At 42.9% G+C, this 23,853-nt stretch overlaps 1 protein-coding gene across 2 annotated transcripts; it reads right to left on the bottom strand.

Annotated features, from left to right (window-relative positions):
• Nucleotides 1–220: 220 nt before the first annotated feature.
• TWSG1 (twisted gastrulation BMP signaling modulator 1) lies at nucleotides 221–23,634 on the bottom strand. Of its 2 annotated transcripts, none has more exons than XM_038130201.1 (5): nucleotides 23,436–23,634; nucleotides 21,265–21,430; nucleotides 14,149–14,248; nucleotides 10,262–10,528; nucleotides 221–2,712 (listed from the first exon to the last, which is right to left on the bottom strand). In XM_038130201.1, the coding sequence occupies exons 2-5, from the start codon at nucleotides 21,385–21,387 to the stop codon at nucleotides 2,531–2,533; spliced, it is 672 nt and encodes a 223-aa protein (XP_037986129.1). In that variant the 5' UTR covers nucleotides 21,388–21,430; nucleotides 23,436–23,634; the 3' UTR covers nucleotides 221–2,530. The 2 variants fall into 2 exon arrangements, with proteins under 2 accessions (XP_037986129.1, XP_037986130.1); XM_038130202.1 differs by having other exon boundaries at nucleotides 21,265–21,392; nucleotides 23,436–23,601.
• Nucleotides 23,635–23,853: the final 219 nt, after the last annotated feature.

Here is a 23,853-nt window from a genome sequence, read left to right on the forward strand (position 1 = left end):
ATAAACAACTTTCTAAAATGGCTAGGTTTTTCAGAAAGAACATTCTGAGTATTGTATCATTTATGTACAGAAAAAGTACTTCAAAGTAACACTTTTAGGTATGGAAAAAAACTGCTGGAGAGTTAATTTTCAGTATTATTCTATCCATCTAGATCAGTAACTTTTGTAATATGCTTCCTGGTAATATTTCCCTGAGAAACTCTTGAGAGAGAACACACGATAACCAGTAAACTCTTTTTATTAAAATACCTCTTAAAACACTCATCATCATAAAATACACTGGGTGCTGCTGCATGACATTTGTGTACACACAACACTTTCAGCAAATTCTAGACAGCATCAGGAATTACAAAAAAGGTAAGGCAAGCCCCAGAAGGTGTGCACTACCTTCTCTCAGGCCACTGCAGACAACTGTGTTTACATTTTCGTGCCATTCCCCACAGCATTTCCTGGACATCTGTTAGGCCACTCCCCCATCCCTCCCGCTCCCACTTGATTTGACCTCACAGTGAAATTCTGAGGGTGTAAATGGAGACAGTGTCACAGATCCATGGGGCAGCAGGTGCCTGACCAGAAACATCAGCCCTCTTCCTCCCCCAAGAAGATTCTGAGCTACCCTCATATTTCCAATAATTTAAGACTGCAAAAATCCGAAGCATGCTAATGACCTCCTGCTTGCTTGATTGCTACGTGTCTCCTGTCTCAGTCAGGAACACGGATGCATCACCCTCCAGCTACAAACAGTCACAGCTACTCTTAACATATTCTTCCTCTCCATTCATTTTAAGAAATTCTAGCAGAAGAAAATATAACATGAATTGTAAAATATAGGAAGAACAACTCCTCCATGATAAGCTAAGTTTTTCTATTTTTCTCTATGATCTTTTATCACTTAACTGCAAGTTTAAAGTATGAAGACATTCCATTATCCACCATTTCAAAACAATAGCATTCATCTTTCAAGTTCGTCTTTATAGCTGAAAAAGACACTGAAGGAAGTAACATTATTTAACAAGAGTAGATTTTTCTTTTATTATTATCATTATTATTATTATTACATCTTATTGAAAGAACTGTATCATGAGAAAAAAAAGGAAAAAACATTCAGGCAAAATTTTCAACAAAATAAATGTAATATGACTGCTTTCATGTGTACATGGTACAGATAGACAGGTGTAACTAGAAAACAGTTTAATCCCTCTAGCTGAGGTTAATGAGAGAAAAATGAATAGTCAAGTTCCTTTTTATGTTTGCATATGCATATATGCATAAAAAATTGAAGGAGTTAAAACCTACATTATTATAAATACAAAAAGCTGATCATTAACTACTCACACGCTTTATTCTTGTACTTAGTACCATTATCAGCAGACTCCTTAAATCGGTCATAGTAACTGCTATGTAACTGTCAACATACAAAAACTCTTACTTAGAAAAATGGACAATGTTCTCAACTCAGAGCACTTTGCCTTTGCAGACACATATTCCCTTCTCCATTGACAAAAATTTATGGGGAAAAAAAGAAGAAATTTAATTATAATAAAAATGTTTTGGAATAAATATTCACGGGAAATTACTAAATGGGAACATGCTTGCTGCCAGCTGCTCAGCTGGTAGACCTGTACCACTTGCTTGTTCCCATCATTTAATTCTTCATTCCTTTAGTCATTAAATCCATCATATCCTTTCATGTTTCCTTTACTGGACTAAATGTTCAGGGTGTAATAACCCTAGAGAACAGTGCAAAAGGTGGGAAATGCAACAGCACTTAACAGCTTTATTTTGGGATCTAAGAGAAGACTGGAAAGATTAATTTGTGTAACGCATAAATTATGCATCATAGGCCCCAGTGAAAAGAGAGCAGGGCAAATGAAACTTGGAGGAAAAGTATCCCATGCATGGTGTTTTGCTGGGCAGCCCTTCTAAGAAGTTAGGATTTTATCCATGACAGCCCATTCTTTGAACTTGAAGAGAAAGCATGAATTTTAATTTTTCTCCAAATATTGCTTCCATAATAAAAGATAACCTTAAAAACTAGAAGGTAATAAAGTTAAAAAATAACCAGAAACCAAATCCCAAAAACCCAGCCCCTAAACAACATCCACCCTCCCTCCAACCTAGCAGCCATTTATTTGTTGAATTTAGATAATGGAAATCTCATTACCATATTCTAAGGGTTTCCCTACTCTAAACTACAAGATAGAGTACTATGTTCTGAAAACCAGTATAGCCAATACTTTCAAATCAAAGGAAAACAATCAGAACAGTAATGATGAGCATGACTGTACCATTTGAGCAGAAATAGAGTAAACAAGTTTAAAACATAGTGTTTAAACATCTACTAGTTAGCCTTGCTTATATGAATTAAAAAAAAAAAAAGTTCTCTGATTTTATACATCCTCTTTTCAACCAGGTACGTTTAATTGCAACCAGCAGGCACTCCACCAAAACACAGTATTTGCAATCCCCGTCTCTTTAACCGAGAGAGATTACTTTGGCCTCAGTATTGCTATATTACAATTTTCCTGCTTCAGAACATGCAGTTCATACATTTGACAGTTTTACTGCCGTAGTCGATGCATTCTGGCCCAATGCACTCACAGCAGGCGTTGTGAAACCATCGGTATTTGGAAGCTCCCATGGACTCGCAAGAGATCTTGCACTGATGTATTGACATGCAGTCATCAAAATACACCACAGTACACATGTGTTCTAAACCAAGAGGGAAAAAAAATGGTTTAAAAGGTCTTAAAGTGTTTTTAAAGGTTAGTTAGAAATTAGTTAAATGAGCAGCTTTAGAAGTATGATTGCAAACCAACAGGTCTACGAGGCATAAGGAAGAAAAGGTGACAGTAAAAGCCAAGAGGCAAGGCAGAGAGACAAGGTAAAATCTATTGACTTCAAATTTTCAGCACCTACAACTCAACCTATTGTCTGATCTCCTTCTGGATTAATTTACTTCTATATTCACAGGCAAGGATGTTTTTGAGTTTTGTCCCCCAGTTATGAGAGCGTAAGGATGAGCTATGCCAAAATTGCAAGCAGGAATGTGTCCTCTGAAGGTAATATGCTACCACAAAACACTTGAGGTTTAGAGAAGTTATTTTAAAAAACCATCAAAACCCGCTTATTTGGATGTTAATGTTTTTTTCATCCCCCCACCCCAAACTTCACAATAATCTTTGGCCAGATTAAATCACAGACCTAAAGAATCCTTTTTTCATCAGCATGAAACGGCATGCTTTTTTCTTCCTTTTTTTTTTAGCAACACCACCAGTTTTACTACTACTAATCTTAAGAAACCCCTTCTGCCTAAATGTTGACTTCGTTCTTCTAACACCCATGCAATTACTTGAAGTTTGGTGCTGCAACATCAAAATGGAGCTAAGGCATTAACCACAACTATAAATAAGACCATTCCCCCCTCAGTCCACTTCCAATTCTCCAAACCAGCAGATTCCACCATCTTTTTTCTGTACTGACCAGGTGATTATACCATACAACTTTGTTCATCCTCCAAAGGACCACGATTACATAACATTTACCCAGAGCATAACTTGGCAGAATTTGGGGAAAGCACAACTGGCAGCTGTCTGTAAAAAGGAATGTCTCCCTCATGCAGATCAGACCAACTTGTGAGCAGATGTCAAAGGGCTTTCTAGTCTATTACTACGCATGGTACACCTAGGAGAAATCCACTGATACACATTCCAATGTGGATCAGAAAAAAGTAATCCAAACTTAAATAGTAAATCAAGACAGTGGGTTTGGTTCGGTTTTTTTTGCTTTTTTTTTTTTTTAATGACTGATTTTGATCACTGTCAAATTATTATGCTACTACCAAAACAGCTGCAATAAGGTCAGAGGATGTACTGCCAGCCCACTGAAAGCAAAAGAGTATTCACTGCCTTGGTCAGGCTCCAAACTGATGTACATGTCTTGCCGATACCAGATACAATGCAACAGGCAATAGGGATCTTGGGTAGGAGAAGCAGACCCAGGGATGAAGCAGTTTCTGCTCCCAGAAAGGCTGTGCTGCAGTTGTCAAAAAAATCTTGCAGTACCTGAAGTACTGCTGGAAACATCACTAAAGTCCACTGTGGCTGTGAAAGTCCTGTCCCATTCTTGGCACTTCTATTTCTATAAGCCCTTATAATATATCCTGAGGCAAAGCAACCAGAGGAATAGAGTTCTCAGAGAACAAAATCTCTACCTGAAAACAGCCAACATATCTACAGCTTCAATAAGGATGTTTGATTCACAGACAGGAAGAGGAAGGAGCTCAACAAGTATCATGTGCAGAGTGATAGGTGTACACCTAAAGTGCTCAGCCAAAGCTGAAAAGTAGTAGGGAGATGCAGCCTCAAAGGCAAGAAGGCAGAGCCAGACAGAGCTCCAACTTCTATGGGGAATGAACAAGGACTTGGCAGCATTTCATCACCAGTGTCAAAAAATTTAGATTGCCATAGTCCCAAGAAGAAGCACACACCATCCATTCCCATAAGGCCCAGATAGCCCCAGGTATCTGTTCCCTTCACTCCTCACAGGAAGTTTTTAGTGGAAGGGTAGGGATGAAAAAGTAGGAGCAAGTCTGCAGACAGGATTCTCCTGTCCCATCAGTCATCCAAGTCAGTGCTGGGATTCAAGCACAAGAACCTTACAGAAGCCTCTGTTGCACATTACTCATAGTCTTCATGTTCTTTTGCTTAATCTCTATTCAGTCCTTTGATGCCTTTTTAGTAGTTTTCTACTAAAGTGTTACTACATTAAGTTTGATCTTAAATTCCATAGTCTTAGAAGGTCTCAGCTGGAGGCACAGAGCCTCTCCCTTGAACCAGGCAATCCTGCCTAATCTAGAAAGATTTCTTACTGCAAAATCACCTTTTGGGATGCCATCTCCAGCCAACTGACTTAGTCTCTGGATAAGCCTGAGAAGGCAAAATGATTCATGGCTATCTCCAGATTGGAGTGAAACAGCTCTTCAAAGGAAGCAACTATCCAAGGGGTTGCCAGAAGTGCTCACTATCTGTTGATCATGGCCCTCCAACTTGGAACAACAAAGAGAAGCCTAAGGTAGGTCAGGGAAGTTGTCAGGAAAGCAGTGCACACTCTGAGGTGTGCTAACTTCTCCCAGCACTTACAGACCATCTTCACACCAGAGAATGTCCAGTCACTTCTGCATGAGGAGACATCTGTGCTCACCTTCATGTTAACCTCATCTCTGACAGCCTCACTGTCAGTACTAACGCTGTGTTAGTACTGTTAGTACCGCTTCACAAGCCCTGCTGAAGTCTATCAGCTAATGCCCGCAGAAATGAAATAAACTTCCTGGGGAAGGAGAGCCTGTGATTTCTAGGATGTTAAGATCAATGACACTGGACAGGGAGACATCTCTCTGGATAAAGGAGGCCAGAGGAGCAGCAGCACCCGGCCTATAACTCTGGCAAAACTTGGTGGCATCAGTCAGCTCCTGTGAGACTGCAGACTGGTCTCCTGAATCACTCTCCCAGGACCAAAGCCAAAATTCAACCTTATTATGGTGGCAGCAGCAACCAAGGACATTAATCTTGACTGATTGGAGAGTAGAAAAGAAAGTTTATTTCTACCTGCACACAAGTCAAGAGGATTAGGTTCTCGAGGACAAGTACAAAAATACTGCGAAGTGCAGAGAGCAGACTGCATGTGGCAGGCCAAAGCCAGCAGTAGATCCATTTGGTCCCAAGCAGCTCTTGTAAGCAGCTGGAGGACGTGCCCTATGTATATGTTACCAAATTGTTTCTCTCGTCTTGCTCACTGAAGGACTTGCCACTGAAGAAGTCAGATTGCCCAGAGTGCACTTTGTTTGTCACAGGGCACTCCTGGTCCCCTCCTCAGCAATGCCTCTGTGCTCATGTGGAGGCTGAATTACTGAAAGCAGGAGAGCTCCTCCCCTCAAGCACTAAATCCTGCTCTATAAACTGCAGAAAGAGAGTTACACAGGGGAAAAAAATACATACCTACAGGCTCAGCTGGGACCTGGGAGAGTACTTAAACTGTTTCACAAAGCTAATTACCGAGTCATCACTTGGCTCCCTCAATGAAGATAAAAACAATATTACTTAGTGCAGTAACCGCTTTGTCATTTGCATTTTGCCAATTTTCACACCCTAAGGATGACAGACTGCAGATGCAGGGAGGGAGAAGGATGCACCAGGAAACTTTTTTCCCAGAACATTAATTTCTCACCTTTTTCCCCTTCACACTTCATACTCGGTGAAGGTTGTATAGGAGAAACAATAATCAAGTCTAAATTAAAAGTGAACAGAAGAAACTACCAGGCTTTGCCATAAAACTATCTGTATTGGTGTAATATAGAAAAAATTAGCAACTCAGAGAACCTTCCCAGTTAATAATAATTTGCTGTACAGGATCTTTGAAGTTATATGTGCTGTGTAACTTCAGCTGCCTGCTAGCCACTTTATTGGTAGCTGTAAAAGTTCTTTAAAAAGGTAACTGTCCATCCAGCGGTCATACCATTTTATCAAAGAACAGCCTGGGTTGGAAGGGACCCTAAAGATCATCTAGTTTCAACCCCAATTCTGTTGGCAGGGATACACCTTCCACTAGAAAAAACACTAGTCTAGTGCAGAACTGAGAGGAGGGGAAAACAAGAACAAGGAGATCAACCTGCAACTGATTATGAACAATCCATTTACATAATCTACTACTTTTGGACAAGTCAATCTTATATCAATCAATTTATAAAAAGAAACGTTGGGTTTTTTTAAATCTTCCTACACTACCTATAGAGGTAGATGTCTCTTCACTGGAATTCTAGCTCTCCTCTCCCTGTTGCACTGGAGAGGAGCAGAATTGGAAAGCAGATACCATCCCCTGTGTCACCAAGCAGTGTAAGTCCCCTTAGCTACAGCACAGATTTTGTTTTATCAATTGCCAAAAAATTATCTAGTTCCCCTCTCCCTCTCACCAACACCCTGTCATCATCTGAAACAGCTAAGCTTATTTAAATCTCTGAACTCGCAGTTCAGAGCTCTGAGGGTATCAGCTAGAAGTACAGCGAGGAGAATGAAGTACATTTGTAGCTCTAGTTTAATAACCATCGCAATCTTCTCTGAAGTAGAGGTTCAAGTGCCAGAAACAACTGATACAAAGAGCTCTAGCAGCTCCAGCAGCGCATGCATAACTTTGGCAGCTAAAACATTACAAGTCAGTTCACAGGAGGAAAGGGAAGACACTCATTAGGAAAATAACGGGGAAGTTCAAGGTCTGGTGGCCGGGTTCAGAGTAGGCTGGGGCAAGAAAGGAATGCTTTATATCCCAGCGCACCCCACCTCCTCCCAGATCCACAGCCACCCTCCCTGGTGGTGGCTCCACGCCACTCAGGCACAAAGCTCATGGTTCCTGTGGCTGGTGCTGCTTTTCCTGGCACTCACCCAGAACTGCATCAAGCAAGTCTGGCACCCCAGGCCAGCTTAATGGCAATCCCTGCAAGAACGCGCAGTAAAGCTGAAATCAGAGCTGTGCTAAGTGACAAGGGCTATTTGCAAGCAGAGCCTTTCCAAATTTTGGAATGCATTCCAGAAGACAGCACAGAGACCACTGTCCCCCTACAAAATCTACCTCTCATTAGCCCCTCTCCCTTAACAGGCCATGCCATCAGCTGCCACGAGCACACCATGTTGGAGGGAAGCATGCAAAGAGCCACAGAAGAACCACAAAATGGAGGAGGCACAGCACTGTAAAGGAAACATAAAGCATCTGTGTTCCTGCTCACAGGAATATTCTTTCAAATCCCTGATTGTCTCAGCCTCAAAGACAGCTGCTTAGCAAGTCACCTTAAGGGTATCTCCATTTGCAAGATCTGCCCTCAAGTCTAGCAGCATATCTGGGAGAAAGGGTAAAGATGTGGTCTGTTTCTCCCACTGCAGGCTAAGCTTGTGTTTACTGCCACTGAGCACACACACATACCTTCACAAGCCCTCCCTTTTTTTCAGTGGCTCTAACACTTGCCAGCTTGTTAAAGCAGTGACCTGATTGTGTGACTGAACTTTGCATGGGCAGAAGCCATCAGGCTCCAGGAACTTCCTCAGCTGCCTCACTGTGCCCATGCTCACAAGGCTTTTCAGTCCCAACCTACTACCCCTCCACCTTTTGATTATGGCTTCCCCAATGAACTCAGCAAAACAGTATTAGAAACAATGCTACCCCACGGCTCACACAACATCCAACACTGTTGGATGTCCAGCTGTCCTGCTTCCACCATAATAAACATCAACTGACCAAGGCCAGACGCTAATTTTTCTTTCCACCTCCTCTGCTCTCAATGCTCAAATCATCAATGTTATTATAAGCAAATTTAATATGACTTTTGAGAAAGTAGAGCACTAACAAGTTAACTGCACTGTGATCAAGAAAAGAGACTCGTCAGCAGGCTTACATATTTAAACACTTAAAAGTATAGGAATAGGATGTGGAAAGTAATTTTCTATCTTTTCCAGCTCTTCACTGGTCACTAAGATGGAGAAGGCATAGCAAATGATTACACGAACAGGCTCTGACATTTATTTCTGTTTTAAGTGTCTGCTGAGGCCTGAAAGCCAGTGGCATTTGGTAACTATTTCCAAATATAACTGTTGTTTTTGGACTGTCATCATTCCAGTAAGAGCTCTCTCAGCCTAATCTCTAATATGTTCCTAGTAAAAGAAATGAAGGGGACTTTTGACTAAGAAAAAATGGCAGTGTTATGTATTTGTCTGTGTTGTTGAACTCAAAACTGCTCCACACCCTTGAGATGCAATTGAAATTCTAAGTTTAATCCAAAACTATCATTAGCCCATCCTGTTGGTACGGTAGTAAAGGACTGTCAGGGAACAGCCATCTGGATTGCAGTACCTAAGTACAGTGGGATATATTCAAGGCTGTACTAAACATAATTTTTTCCCCTGAGTTTAATTTATAATTGTAAGTACTGTAGTCTTTGTACACAGGGCTTTTTGTGGCTTTCCATTTTACATGACTTTGTGCATTATTCTCATAACGGCAAGCAAGCATTTTAATAACATCAAAGACATATGAATGAGATGCTTTCTGCCCATCTGGTTTCCTAGTTCTGGAATTAATTTATTTTTCTAATGTGCCTTAGCCAAAGGAAATTAGAAAAGTTGCCATTATGGTTCCATTTAATCAGCAGCAGTCCTACTCAGAAACACAACTAGGTCAATGGTTCACACTGGTATGGAAAAGCAGCATGTCTATCAATTAGGGTATCTTCTATTGATAAGATAAAAGGGCCATCACAACAGCAACATATGGGGTTACGAATATCTAAAGTGTACGTTGGGAAGGAAGCAAAGCATTAATTGCACTAATAAATCAGATGCTCTTTTTCCCCTGTTAAGCAGCAATTCCACTATAAACTGTTTATGAGATTCTTTAAAGTCTGATGTAATGATTTGCAGGGAAAAGTGTTTCAGGTTTAGTATGGAAACCACGAAACAGACAGAATTTTTTTTATACCACTGTCAACATTAACTCAAACTTCTCATCTTTCCCCCACCCAGCCACAGCAAACAGTATCCTGAAGTCTGTCCTCTAAACTGAAGGAAAGAATATTAAAAACTTAATATGAAATAGAAGGAATCTGTAAGTTGAATCCCTACCACCAAGTTACTTATTTTGAAGACAGTCTTTCACATATCCTTCCTCCATCAATGCTTCTAATCTTGCTTAGGTTTACTATTAATCCTGGATTTCATACAAAACATCCCTCTAAAGATTTCAAGTTACGCCATCTCAGATGAAATAAATAAAAAAACTGTTCCAGATACAAGAGCTTATGGCACATGGTTTCCTCAGACCTCTTAAGCCATGTTTCATTTGCCTACTTCTGCCCCTATATGTAATTTGGATTCAAGTTCTGGTCTGTCCTGTTTCCTAAGCTACAGGTAACTTTCTAGGTCAGAAAACACACCATGCCAGTGGACATGAAACAACATGAACAAACTGCCTCCTGCCACAGGAGTAATTATAGAGATAAACTCACATGGTTCAGTGTCTCCCAAGAACATCATTCATTTTAACACCACCTTCCACATTCCTCAACAGCTTTGCCTCACTCCTTCTGTTATGTCATGCTCAAAATTAGGCTGAACCTTTCACACATTCTTATGAAAAAAGAAGAAGCAAGCATAGAAAAGCATAGGATATGCACTGAGAAGACTCCCGGAAGAGACGCTAGGGATTTAGACACTACACTCATTACCTTTGTCACTAGAGTAAGGTGTGTGGACATTGTTGTTTGGAACAGAGACGTTCTGATGCTGTGGCTGGTTCACTGTTTCTAAAAAGGAGACAAGGTTCTCATGGTGTGACAGTTCTTCTGCCACGGGGAAGGAAACAATATTCCAGTTCAGCTGAGTATCCCCTTCTGTCAGTGCCCGGAAAAGGGAAGGAATTGGTTCATGCAACTCCTCGACAGTGCTCTTGGATGTTGGAGGTGTGTCACTGTAATTGCGAGGATTGCACATACCTGCGTAGGAAACAAACAGTAAATTACACAGAACGCCCTAAGGTCTTCTTGAAACAGGTAGGATATTTGGAGAATTAAAATTGCTTCTTTTTTTGCTGAACAGAACAGAACAGAACTCTTTCATATCTATCCCACTCTCAGCCCAAAGCAGAAGTGCTATCAAATACAGCAGGACAAGTTTTCCATAACAGCAGGTTTTGGATCGTTCAGACTTCTACAAAACACACCTGTGACTGTGGAAAGAAAAACTTCATCTAAACAGCACTTTGCTTTCCTGTCAGTGTTACAGTTTAGAAAATGGAGGGTTCGGTGGAAGGTTTGTTTTCCCTGGGAGATTATACAAAGCAGAGTATAATCAATAGGAGCATAAACCTGGAATGCAAGGTTAGGACTCAACAAAGGGAGTATCTTGATAAGTCTGAGGTATGTGAAACTTTTGATCACAATTCAAGTATTCCATCTCATCGGCTTCAGCAGTGCACTAGATCTTTTTAGTCATCTGCCAGAGATACAAAGATCACTATCAGGACAGAGCATGAGTCTGAATTACTTTACTTGTGTAGAGACAGCCAAGATGAACCTCATTTTGCTACTTAGCTGGAGGAGCCACAACAGGCAAATTTCTAGGTTACCTCTTCCTTATTTTTCAACATCTTCTGCAGTATCTTTTTTGAAACCTTGTAATCTTTCTTCATTTTGCCAATTCCTACAAAATGTTTTTGTGACATGCATTGCCAGTTCCAGCTTTTTGTTAACCATTAAAACACTAATATTTATTACTAGCAATTAAACCAAAGGGTATTTCAATTTAAGTCCAATCTGTGAAAACTACCAAGATTAAAAAGAAAATTTGTATCTGCATAGGTATTTTAAACTCAGGAGTGATAAAACACTGTTAGAAGTCACCTGTCGAGAGACAGGCAAATCAGTTTTCCTCATGTGCATCTGGATATAATTTTGGGTAGTTTGACAGACACAGGTTTAGGCAGCTACAGCTGCAAAGCTCAGCAATTCCTGAAGTATTAAAGTGATATGAGACATGACTGTTCAAAGTCTACCTGCCTCATACAACTAGAGAAGTATCTCTGTCCCATAGATCCACCAGGACTCTGGCTTCACAAATAATTGTGTTTAACTGGAGCCTTACACAAACCCATAATCTTCTCAACCTAAGTAGATGGATTACCACAGTGAACAAAGCAGAGGGAAATTTGTCCCTGGTGATTAGCATGAGATCTAGCAAATCTTAAGCCAGTGGTTAGCATTACCAGCATTTGGTAATAGGAACACTCCACGACATTCTGCTCCTATAAAAAGGTGAGCCAAGTACAGAGTAGGAAAAAAAATAAGCCTCTTTTCCAAACAACATCAGGTCATACTAAAATATAATTCCACTTACACAAACACACTACTGTAAATGATTATTATCCTGCTCCTCTCAATTAGGTTTGTTCTTTGCAGACCTTTCTAGACTCACTGCTTTAATAAAAAATTTCTATCCCTTCCTTAACACCCTTTAATAAGCACTAATATTAACAATGCTTTAACAAGCACTGTATTAACCATACAATTGCAATAGAGGATAATCACATGAAAATCAGTTAGGAAGATATCAAACCAGGTAAGAGTTTTGTACAGATACATCAAGGGATGTATGCTTTAGTTGCTGTAATTGCATTAATGTTGTGAAACAGAAACCAGTGGGCCTTTCTAGACCTGTCAGACCAGACCTCTGCCAGGTAGGATTCTGAAAATAAATTTCACTGATAAAAAGGACACACAAGGAAAAAAAAATAACATCAAGGTTGTTTACCAAAATCCTGCAGAATGTATAGAAGTTTGTGTGCATATCAATGCAGTATGAAAATATTACCTTAAGATGGTACCAAAAAATCATTGCTTATAGTTTCATGGGTAAATGCTCATCCACAAAGACCCGTCATTCTTACTGGTTTTTAAAGCATTTGAATTATAATAATATTTTTTATATAGTAAATACTATAAAAAGATAGTAATTTCTTTGGTTAAAAAGAAAATTAAAAAGTTTAACTTACAAGCAACCTGTAAGGATCAAACATGTCTACACTACTGCTTTGGAATGGGTGAGAAGATGCAGAAATGGACAATAAAATGATGGAAGAAGATAAGCCTTTACACAAGGGACTAGAAGAGCTTAACTCAAAGGGAATGGAGGACTTGTTGCTGTTCTCCCTCCTCCAGCATGTTTTTCCCTGTCAGAGAAGGGAGATAACATACACAAACCATGGGGGCATCAACTGAGCACTAATACAGTTAGTGGTGGAGGATAGGAGGTAATTCCTGCCCTTGAGGCAGGCATGATCTTTAAGACGCAACAATCGATCTGCTTTTACATTAGACATGATGAGCTTATAAAGAAACTTAAAATATCAGCTCAGGTATCAGCTAAGACCTGTGTCTAGGGAGTGATGTATGGCATGTATTCCTGTTTCCTCATTTGAATAATGCTAGAGCAAGGATGACTGAAGAGAAGAAGAATAGGACCATGCCATAGAATCCAAAAAGGCCTGAGGCACCCAAAGAACCATCAGGAGAAGTTTTAGTTTACTCAGTACTGGGAAACTGAACCTGAAGCCTTGTTAACTCCTCTTCGGAAAAACACTATGGGAAACAGCAGCAGAACAGTGAGTCACCTGCAGATTTATGAAAAGAATCTCATGTGAGGACTTGACAATCCCAAAGGGTAGGTTCTCCTTCTCCCTAGAGATCAGTACACTATGCCTTGCTTTCTACAACAGATAATGGTTCTAAACTAGGGAAACAATCTGCACTGAAAATGGGCATTTTGACACTAATCACCTTCATGAAGTAAGAGAAAACTGACCTAGAAAAGCTGAGAGCAGGTACAACACCCAAGATGCACCCCTTTCATGGAAGCCAGGATTTTGGATGGCAACAACACAGGAACATGAACCACAGGAACATGAAGCTTTTGTTACATATAAAACAAGAAACAGAACTAGAATGCAACCTTCTTAAGCTGGGACAGCACTCACTTGCAAAGATCTGGGCACTCTGAACACCACCTGTCAGCAGCAATGTGTTCTTTTTAAGACTCATCTAGTCCTACAGTAAGACCTTGTCTGTTTCTTTCTCACCCTTCACAAAGAGCTCTTTTTGCAAATAAAAGAACAGTGGAAACACTGGGCCATGCATATTTACTAGTAGTCCCAGCTCAGTCCTAAAGGTGTCCCAGTGCTGTACCTGTCAATGCACCCTTTACAGGTAGAAACCTTCACACAGCATCCAACCCCACAAAGCAGGCACTGGGGAGTTACCTCAAGATGACAATTCAAACAGGAGTTTTATGTTTGAGAGACAAAATTAATGATCAGCTATGATGACATTTAACAAGCAATACCCGGACTACTGCCACCCCCAGCTCCATAGAGCAGACACAGCCTTCAGGTGTTTGGGTCTCCACAGTAATTTATTCCATACCCACACAATGAGCTGTAAGATGCTTAAAGCACAGATTCTGTCCCAGTGTTTTACTTCTATTTAAAGACTGTGAGCTCAGCATGTGGCAGGAGAAAGCAATCTAAAAAAAGCAGGAAGTTCCCCCAAAAGTGTAAACTTACCAACACAGTCACAGCACTCATCCCAAAGTGTGCCCAGGCAGAGCATACACTCCTTACAGCAGGAACAGTTCCCTTCCCCAGGGCGGCACTGACACAGCTCCTGGAATCAACAGACACTCATTACACTGCAGCAATCCCAGATGTAAAATAACTACACAGCAGAGTGATTTTTCCTCAAGCCACAGCTCAAATTAGGGCATTAAAAAAGCTTAGTACACTAATACAGTGAGTAAACGGTGAAACAACTCCAGCCAAAAACAGATCCAAGTTTACAAAAGGATCTTTTGCTAGTTTGCTTTTTTTTTTTTTCCTTAAAGGTAACATTCTGAAGAGAAATCTGAAGCAAGCATTTAAAAGACAAAAAATCTTATTCATGGGAAAGGTGCATGCACTTCTGTGCATGTGCATGCCTAAATCTTCAAGTTCTTTGAATGTTCTCCCATCACAACAGGAAACTTGGAGACAGATGCTTCTTTATATATAAATAGTGACTGTACATTATAATTTAGCTAAAAAAGAAAGCTACTATAAGCCACGTGTGCCCACTCTAGACATGCATGATGTCTACCATCACACCTATCCCTAGATTTTAAGAGGAACTTACCCTTTTAAGTCATCTGACCACATGATTTTCTGCATCTCCAAACACTTGTTACACATTGCTCTCTGTTTGCAACATTAGTGACCAGATTTTCCCCCCTTCCCACCAACCCCGGGTCTAGATGATTCATTTTTGCTATTATGAAAAAAATGTTATTCTTCCTCCCTCCAAACTGACACCTTGGGATACCTACAAGGCTTCTAGAACCTCTAGAAAGTGAAATTGTGAAAGTGAAAATGACCTACACAAGTATTTTTCTTTAACCATTAATAACCTAAAAAGCTGGAAAAGGCATGGAAACATAAAGACAAATATTTCTTTTCAAGACAAATATTTCTCTTCGTACTACCTAAACTCAAAATCTCCGGTTTAGCAGTCCTGCTGGAGACATACACTTGTGGACTCAAAGCATGGAAAAAGCTGACAGGGATGAAGAAAATCTAAAAACCAGGCGGTCTCCTTCCCTCTAACTCAAATCCACACTACTAACTCCAGTTTGGCCAAAAGACTGTGGCTGCATGACAATAATTCACAGCCTTGAATTACATCATAGTGCAAAACACAGACAAGCCAAGAAGTCCCTTTGGTTGTCCTGTCTAAGAATTTGGTTTTGATGACGTCTGTCTAACTATCACATTACACACAACTGGGGAGCAAACAAAATCCCATTACTGGAAACACTGACCACGAGATCTTTCCACCCCCGGCTTTACTGGAAGGGCCATCAGCGCATCTGTTACACACCAGGCCAGGGGGAAGGTCATGCCCATCCCCACTCTTTGATCCCATCATCCAGAGGCAGAGGAGGGACACACTGCAGGAGACGCTCATTGACAGGAGAGAAGGGCTGGAAGGTGGTTTGGTTTGAAATTCTCCTATCCTGGAGTCTCTACTCATGGTTCCACCCCAGCTGGGTCAGGGGCATCTCTCCTTACATTGGTGGCAGGCACCAATATCACCTGCAAAGTGAGGTTTCTTTCTGAAGCACCTTGTGAAAAGCTCATGGGGCAAAATTCCACTTTTTAAGTAATTCTTTCTTTGCTATTGTTAAGAAGCACAAGGTAGGGGAGAAAGAGGCATTTTTATAGCAAACGCCAGGAACACGTTTGCAAGGCACAGCGAGGTGCAGTCTTGCACCTGACCATGTATGTATGACTCCTGTTCTCTCTTTACTCTGCAAGACTGGGAACGGCAAATATCCACAGCCTGCTGAGCTCACACCAATTCACGTGGGCACACGGGAGACCAAGGAGTGCACTTCAGAGAGGGAGGCCAGAGCAAAGTCTGTGTAGGGACTCCAGAGCACAGCAAATGGAGCTGCAAGGCTCCCAGGCCTGCGCTAAAACTGAACAAGCCTTAGAATGTGCTGCAGACAAGCTACAGTGTACTAATGCAGTATAAATCCACTGATTCCTTATTTTTCCATTCATTTCATCCCAGATCACAAGTCATCTTGTATCCACCAAAGAAACAAAATTCACCAACTATTGCTTGCGATACATAATGCTGAGAAACACTGTCGCCTGTAGAGTTTTTTGTGACCTGCTTGCCCCACTGACTGATGGAGAGTGAACCCTTGCTCCACACACATTTCTGGAATAGGCAGCCCTGGCAGGCATTGAATTTTTATTTACAGAGTGGAAAACTACTAAGATTTATTACTTTTTTATGCTCAAAATTGATGAATGGCACCTATCACTGTTTCCACACAAACTGTGCCATTTCCAAGTAAAAGATGAAAACGGGCTGATTAACAAAATATTAACATTTTTCCAACACAGGAGACACCACAAACTTAGAAAGATTACTTACATGAATGAATGATGCATTTCTAAAACATTTATCTTACCATTTGATAAACAGATTTTGTCAGCCTTTAGAATAAAAAGCTTGAATAGAACAACTTTAAAATAACCACAAGTTTAGCATTAAAAATATCCAATTTATTCTTCAACAGTAAAACCGGGCAAACAACTTTTACATTTTAAAGACACCGACAGGCCAGCATGTGGGAGGAGGCGATTCTCACCAAACTATTAAATGTAGTGCATGAATAGAAGCCAGAAAGTTCACTAAACTAAAGTTGTTTTGGTTTTATGGAAGAGTATTCTCAGAGAATGAAATGTAACCTTAAATTCTGCACTTGCAACCTGTTAACAAAAAATTCTGCTCAGCATCTATGTGTGTAAGCACTGACTTGGGCCAGCACCATTACACCCAGCAGTATTGTAACAAGTTTGTTTTTACAGGAAGGGCTCATGAGCAGCGCAATATTTAAGGGTTTTTTGTTGCTGTTTGGGGTTTTTTGTTTGTTAGGTTGGTTTTTTATTATTATTTCTTTATTTTAAAGTTGGAGGGAGAGGAAGGAAGTAAGAACAACCTAATTAATTAGTCTTCTGCCACTTTGGGGTAATAACTGTATGTTTTTCCATATATCTGTTTGCACATCCATGGTTTCCTTAACCAGTTTTGAGTCCTCCTGCCTGACTGATCCACACTGGATACCGGTACAGGATACATCTTTTTAAAAGAATGCTTACATGAGACGTGGGTGAATGCAAGGCAGAATAAGAAACGTTCCTTGTTGATAGCTGGGGGTGGTGAGGCGTCAGTGGAAGAAAATATTACTCATAAGTCAACTTGGCAACTTCCCAAGCTGAAGTAGTGAAGGTGCATCAGAGAATGTATTTTGTTAGGCAAGAAATAAGCCTCACAGTTAAAAAAATACAGTATTAATTAGGAAGTAGGCATGTTTGTGCAATAAATTTACTCCTGCTCCAGAGAGCAAACAAAAATTTTTTGAAGATGTTAAACATCTGAGTTTTTTCCAAAGCTTTCTTGAAATCCCAGAGAATATTTTCTTGGTGCAGGGAGAAGCAAGGCCTGAAGGCATTGGAAACCTCTCCGCAAACTGGAAGGGGGAGTGAAAGAGAGCTTTTTTTTTCCTAGAACAGTTTAATAACAGAAAATCTCCTGGAAGTGAACCAACCAGTACTGTTTTGTTAACCCAACCGGGTTACGTACTGCAGCTACAACACACACTGGAATTTTTAGATGCTGAAGCCCTGAAGTTAAGGAGTGGCATTTATTTCATACCACAGGGCTAAAATGTTTTGGAAATCCTTTCAGGCTGACAAGTTTGTACACAAGATTAACAGGAGGCAAAAAAGACAGATGAAAAGAGATTTTAATTGGAATGATACCACACCAGCTGAGATGGCTGCCAGTCTGTAGAGTTCAGGAGAGAAAATCCTGTTTTCTCCACAAAACAACCTCTCTTTAGAAGGATCGTAAAACCATGCCTGAATTATAACACCATTTGTTTCCTATGCACAGCAACAGTTTAAAGCACTGTTGCGGATGAGGTAGCAAAGCTCAGCTTCCAGCCCAACACTGACATTCCACCCTGACTCCTGCCAGGAGCTCTGCTCCTCAAGAGCCAACCTGGGATTTGCCTCAAACCCTTTTGCTATGAACAATTGTGGGAACGTCTCATCCTCGAGGTTTCTGCCTTCAAGGATTTCCTCCATGTTGCAAGGACACAATATGTGCCTCCCCCCCCCAGCGAGCGTAACTGGCCTTTTCATCTCCTCCACACATGGAAACATCAAAACAACCCACGCGGCCAAGGCAACAGCAGATGTGCTCAATAAACACTGCAGCACACGCTCCGTGTGACCCAGGGCTCCACCTGGAATGCACGGCAACAGTGGCTCATGGACTCCAACCCCCAATTCCAGGGACATGGGAAGGAGCTATGGCCAGAGCCTTGAAGGGTCAAACTAATTTTGTGGACTCACTCTCTACACTCCCAAGTCTTACCCACAACTCTCTCAACAACTACAGGAAGCCACAAAGTTTCTTAGTGAGGGCTGAGCTTATGCAGAGAGATGCCTCAAGCTATTTTCTTCTAGGCCTTTGCTTATGGAAAAAGAGGAGCACCAATAAAGCTAGAGCCCAGGACGCAAAGGGAAAGCTGAATCCATGGGAGTTGTTGATCTCATGCACTGTTCTGGATCTAACAAAATAAATATTTATGTAGGGACCACCCTTAAGCAGAGGAGCTCCTAAGGAGTGGCAGTAATGACTGTACTGACTTCTAGCCATGCTGGCAAAAATATTTATGTTAACCGTATGCTTTTTAGAGAGCAGGTCTCTTGTCTCTCTGTCTCCAGGACAGGCAGCCTTGCTTTCTGCATATAGATGCAGATGACAAACACTCACAATCTGTTTGTTCCCCCAGTTGTCTCTGAGTGACAATATCTGGGTTTCAAGATAAGGATTTTGCTGAACTTGAACAGTGATACAAGTCAGTGAGGGAAAAATGTCATACAATTTGTCAAGCAACCTCCCTCAACATGGTATTTTATTTTTAAGTTCAGATTTCTCCAGAAGAGTTTAGCGGGGAAAAAAGTACTTAGATAACTCTACTTGCATATCTATCCAGGCAAGAACATGCATTTCATATACCAGTGCAGTAATTCTGCCACAACAGCACTGAAGTTTTAAAACAAACAAAAAAGCCAAGAAGAAAGATGACAATTGCTTTAAGTCAAAGCTTTAGGATATCTTCTTGTCCACAATCAGACTAGTCTGACCTGATCTGTTCTTCTATAAAGAATACTGACTGGTAAGTCAGGCCTGAGTGCAGGAAGACAGCAGCCAGATGGTGAAAACAGTGTAATTCCCTTGCAACTGCACACAACTCACATGGCCTAGGCTACTTTAGGGTCTCAGAGAATCACATATGATTTTCATTTTAGGGAAATGCTTTAAAAAGGGACCCCACATCACCTATACAAAGTAAGAGAGAACACACCTACCACAAGTAAAGCAGTTCAGTGGTTTCTTTGTATGCACAGGGCTGTGTTCCTACAGAGATGCCAACATATTCCAAGGAAAGCACAGTTGTAGGAGCCATTTCCATGCACTGCTGAACCTCAGCCATTTATTGGCAGCTGAGTAAGGACTCAGGTAGCATTAACTCCACCCCTCCTGGGCTGTGCTCTATTCAGACTAGCTCATAAAAATAAAGTTTAAATGCCTGCTGTCTCAAGCTTGACTTGATAAGAGATGATTTCTCAAGGAGGAGATTATCTGTTCTTTCACAGATGGTGGACTCCATCAGTGACACCAGAAAAGGAGATACACCTTCCCTGTTGTCCCCTTTGCTTACAGAAAAACAAGCAGCAGATCAACAGCTTCCAGGGCTGAAATCCAGCACCTGGACCAATAACTTTCCCCTGAATCAACAAATCTGTACCACTGGATTTACTACTTAAGTGCCATGTACATCCAATGGCACAATTAGCATGTTACTTCTTACAGGTTTCAATCTTGGAGCTCATTTTAAAAAATGCAAGAGAAGAGGCTTATAAGTGCATCAGTTTGTCACAGTGCACAATGTCCAACATGCCAGTGAAACCACTGGAGTTCTGTTTGAAAAGGTAAAAATGAGAAGCCTCGTTCTTGCTCCCCTATTTAACATCTCCACAGATTGTGGTGGGGCTAGAAGAAGCAGCAATTTCTATTTTACTTTTAAAGCAAAGGCAGTGCAGAACCCAAAAAGAAGATGGTTCAGCCTACAGTCAGTCTTCATTCCACAGGAAGGATTTGTGAATCTGGCAAATATTTTTATTTGTAACCCAGACAAATTTTAAACAGAGGTCAGCAAAATGAAGTAAACATGGAAATGCTTGAGGCCACTTCTGCATCTCTTTTCAGGCTGTGACCATGCATTTACAGTAAGCACACTCACATCTTACTGCCATATGACGTTGGTGCTCTCTGTTACTGCATTTCCAATCTACAAAGAGGCAGTAGGAAACAGTTGCTTTAAAAAAGCTGCAGCTGACCACATGAAGCTTCCTTTCTCAGTCTGGAGTCTAGAAGATGCTCTGTTTACCATGACTAAAAAAATACTTGGTAGCTACCAGAACTGCTTGTCGTTTTGCTAGAAAAGGCCCTTTTGTTCTGCTGCACACCACATCTCTTAACTTCTGCTCTAAGAAGAGCAACCTGCCCTCAGTCTCTTTCTTTCACTGTACAGACATGCACTGAGTCAAAAGCAGCATCTGAATTTAATATCCATTTCCTACCATTTCAGCTCATAAGTATTTGGTTTGGTTTTTAGGCATCTTTAGGCACTGTTCAAACCTGATGCTATGGAGAGCATCAGGTGTCAACTCCTGACCCTCTGCTTGAGACTTAAGGAACTGGACAAATTGAAAGTTAAGGGCAACATCTCAGACAGACATAATCCTTGGCTTGAAAAAGTTTCAATTAAAAAAAAAACAAACAAAAAAAAACACATGCCCATATAAACATGCACTTGGTATTCTCTGTCTATAAAATGGTTGTAAATCTACACTTATATGGGTAGGAGATCAGACCAACCTCTTTACAGAGACACTACTTAACATAAAATACCAGTTATTTGTATCTTTTCAGGACGCCGTTTCAGGACTGTTTTCTGCACACTCGAAAGCAGATGGAGGAGGACACAGGACTCGTACCTGTATCAGGCATTTGCTGACGTCGCTGGCACAGAGAGCCTTGTTGCAGCCTGTTGATGATGGGATCCATAGCAGGAACAGAAGGGCAGTGACTGTGGGCGCTGTGATGTACTGTGACCTCATGTTTCCTGCAGGTGAGCAATTTTCACAAGTACTTCAACCAGCACTGAAACAAGAACCAGCGACTGAAAAGACTGTTGGAACATAAGTTAAATTCTATTCCATTCCCCCTTCCAATTCCTTCAATAAATATGAATATTTTTAAAAATGCAAATTGGGGTACTTAACAGCAAACCCAACCCCTCCTCCTCCAGCTAACTTGTTTGTACAAAGCTTTCTGCTATTGCAGTTTGGATTAAAACTGCAATAAACTTGAGGTAAGCAATCTCAAGTTTGCAGTATATGACATCCTATAAGCAGTGATGATAAAAAAACACCTTGGATGAGAAAACCCACCAAAGAAGACCAAATTCTGTAAATTCCCAAAGCAGAAAGATGGGTTTTGTGTAGTATCTCCTCAGGCTAAGGTACACACAGGTCTGTAGGGCCAAGGCCGTACAGCAACCTTTTACAACAAGGTATGTTGTCATCTTTAATGCAGACAGGCAGCTATTTTCACATGGACCCTTAGATGTCACACAGGCTATCAACCCAATCACAAAGCTGTTAACTTATTTTTTAAAAATATACAGACACCAACATTAACGAAAAATTTTAAAGCCAGACGCTTTGAACAGCATGACTTTCGAGCGCCAAGCAAGTGTCTGAGGTCAACCAGAGACGACAAGCATCTGCTACATCAAACAGACAGGAACCGGGTTTGTTCAAAGCATTCCACCTTTCTCCCTTTGTGCAAACCCAGCCTGTCGGCAGGTGGTATTTGCCACAAATATATCACGATTAGCAGCGTGCCACTCGGCTTTTACTTGCGCTTTGCATGTGAGCCCGGCCAAAAGAGGACCTATTGCACCAGGCACTGTACCAATATATAATAAAAGGCAGCCCATGTTTGGGCAAGCTTACAGTGAGCCTGTATTGTTCTCCTAAGAGAGAAAGAATGCTAATGGAGCACTGGATTGCTTCCTTTTGGTATCTAGAAATGTTTTTCTGTTTTATGAACTACAAAACCCAACACCCTCAATGAGCAAGAAAGTGGAAAATGAAGGCACGATCTGGACATTCGAAGTCTGTGTCCGATTAGTCCTTCTTACAATGGTTGTTAAATGCCTCCGAATCTCGCTGGGCTGGGCACGCCGCCATCCGTACCAAGTTTTGCTGGGGAGACCCCCCTGCAAGACCCGGGGGCACGCACGGAGAACACGGGATCTTTTCCCTCACCGCTTTCCTTCCCTGCCATCCGGAGCCAAGAACGCTTCCTTCCAGCAGCTACAGCTGCCGGCCCGGACCCGACGGGTGCCGCATCCCGGGCGCGGGAGCCGAGGCGAGCACGCTGCCTGCCGAGGGGAGCGATCCAGGCGTGCTCCCGCAGGGCTCGGGCGCGGGGCTGCGTTACATAAAGGGTCCCGAGCAGCGGCGCCGAGCGATGCCGTGTCCACGGGCACCCCTGGGGTGCGCGCCGGGCTCCGGGCGCCCCATCCCCGGCCTCCCCCCCGCCGCTCCAGTTCCGATTCACCGACCGCTGCTTTGCCAGACTTTTATCCGGCGCGGCGTCCCCCCGGAGCAGGACCCCCGCCCGCCGCCCCTCCTCTCCGGCAGCCCACCCCGGCGGCACCGGCTCAGCATCGCTCCCCCGCTCCGCCGGGATCGCACCCGGGGCAGAAAACTCCCCAAAAACCCCTTCGGCCGATCGACCCGCGCTCGGCTCCCCGTCCCCGCCGCAGCTCCCGAGAGGCCCGGGCCCCAAAGATGGCACTGCCAGGGGCCGGGAGGCCGGTGACAGGGAGGGAGATGTGGGAGAACACCCCCCCCCGCCGAAGTGGCCCGGGGCAGGCGGGGCCCCGCACGGGGAGCGGGTCTCCTCCTCCTCCTCCTCCTCCTCCTCCTCCTCCTCGGGCAGGCACGCAGGCAGCGGGGCGGCCGCGCCGAGCCGCACCGAAACTTTCCTGCCACAAAGAAGCAGCCACGGCTCCGCCGCCTTCTCCACCTCCTCCTCCCCAGCCACCGGCTCCATCCCTGCCGCCCCCCCCGCCCACTCCCCCGGCGGCGCTCACCGGGCGGCCCCGGGCCGGGCACCCCGCGCTCCGCAGGCGGCTCTCGCTGCTCCGGAGGCGGCGGCGACGGCGGCGGCGGCTGCAACCCCGCGCCTCGTCCCACTGCTCCCCCCTCGGCCGCAGGCAGCGCGGAGGCGGCGGCCTCGCATCATCGCCCCGCCTCGGGGCACCGTCAGGCGCCGGGACCCTCCCCCCGGGACCCTCCGCCCCGGCGGGCGGCGGCTGCGCGGAGCGGGGCGGGAGGAGGAGGAGGAGGAGGAGGCAGGGACGGGAGCCGGCGACGGACGGCGCCTAGCGGGACGGGACGGCCAGGCCACTGCCTCCGGAGGGGCTTCTTCAGGGGAGGACGAGGGAATATCCCCCCGCAACCCGAGTGCGAAACTCGGAGTTCTGTGGGCAGGCAAGCAGCCCGGGAAGC

The sequence above is a fragment of the Motacilla alba genome, chromosome 2 (genome assembly GCF_015832195.1).
Source record: "Motacilla alba alba isolate MOTALB_02 chromosome 2, Motacilla_alba_V1.0_pri, whole genome shotgun sequence".
Taxonomy (NCBI): Eukaryota; Metazoa; Chordata; class Aves; order Passeriformes; family Motacillidae; genus Motacilla; species Motacilla alba.

What these genes read in the sequence shown, in the direction of transcription:
- TWSG1 (XM_038130201.1), bottom strand. Translation starts at nt 21,387, where the DNA reads ATGAGGTCACAGTACATCACAGCGCCCACAGTCACTGCCCTTCTGTTC. An exon ending in TCAGCAAATGCCTGATACAG is followed by an intron (nt 14,249 to 21,264) that starts GTACGAGTCCTG and finishes TGTTGATTCCAG; the next exon opens with GAGCTGTGTCAGTGCCGCCC. An exon ending in ACCTTACTCTAGTGACAAAG is followed by an intron (nt 2,713 to 10,261) that starts GTAATGAGTGTA and finishes CTCTTGGTTTAG; the next exon opens with AACACATGTGTACTGTGGTG.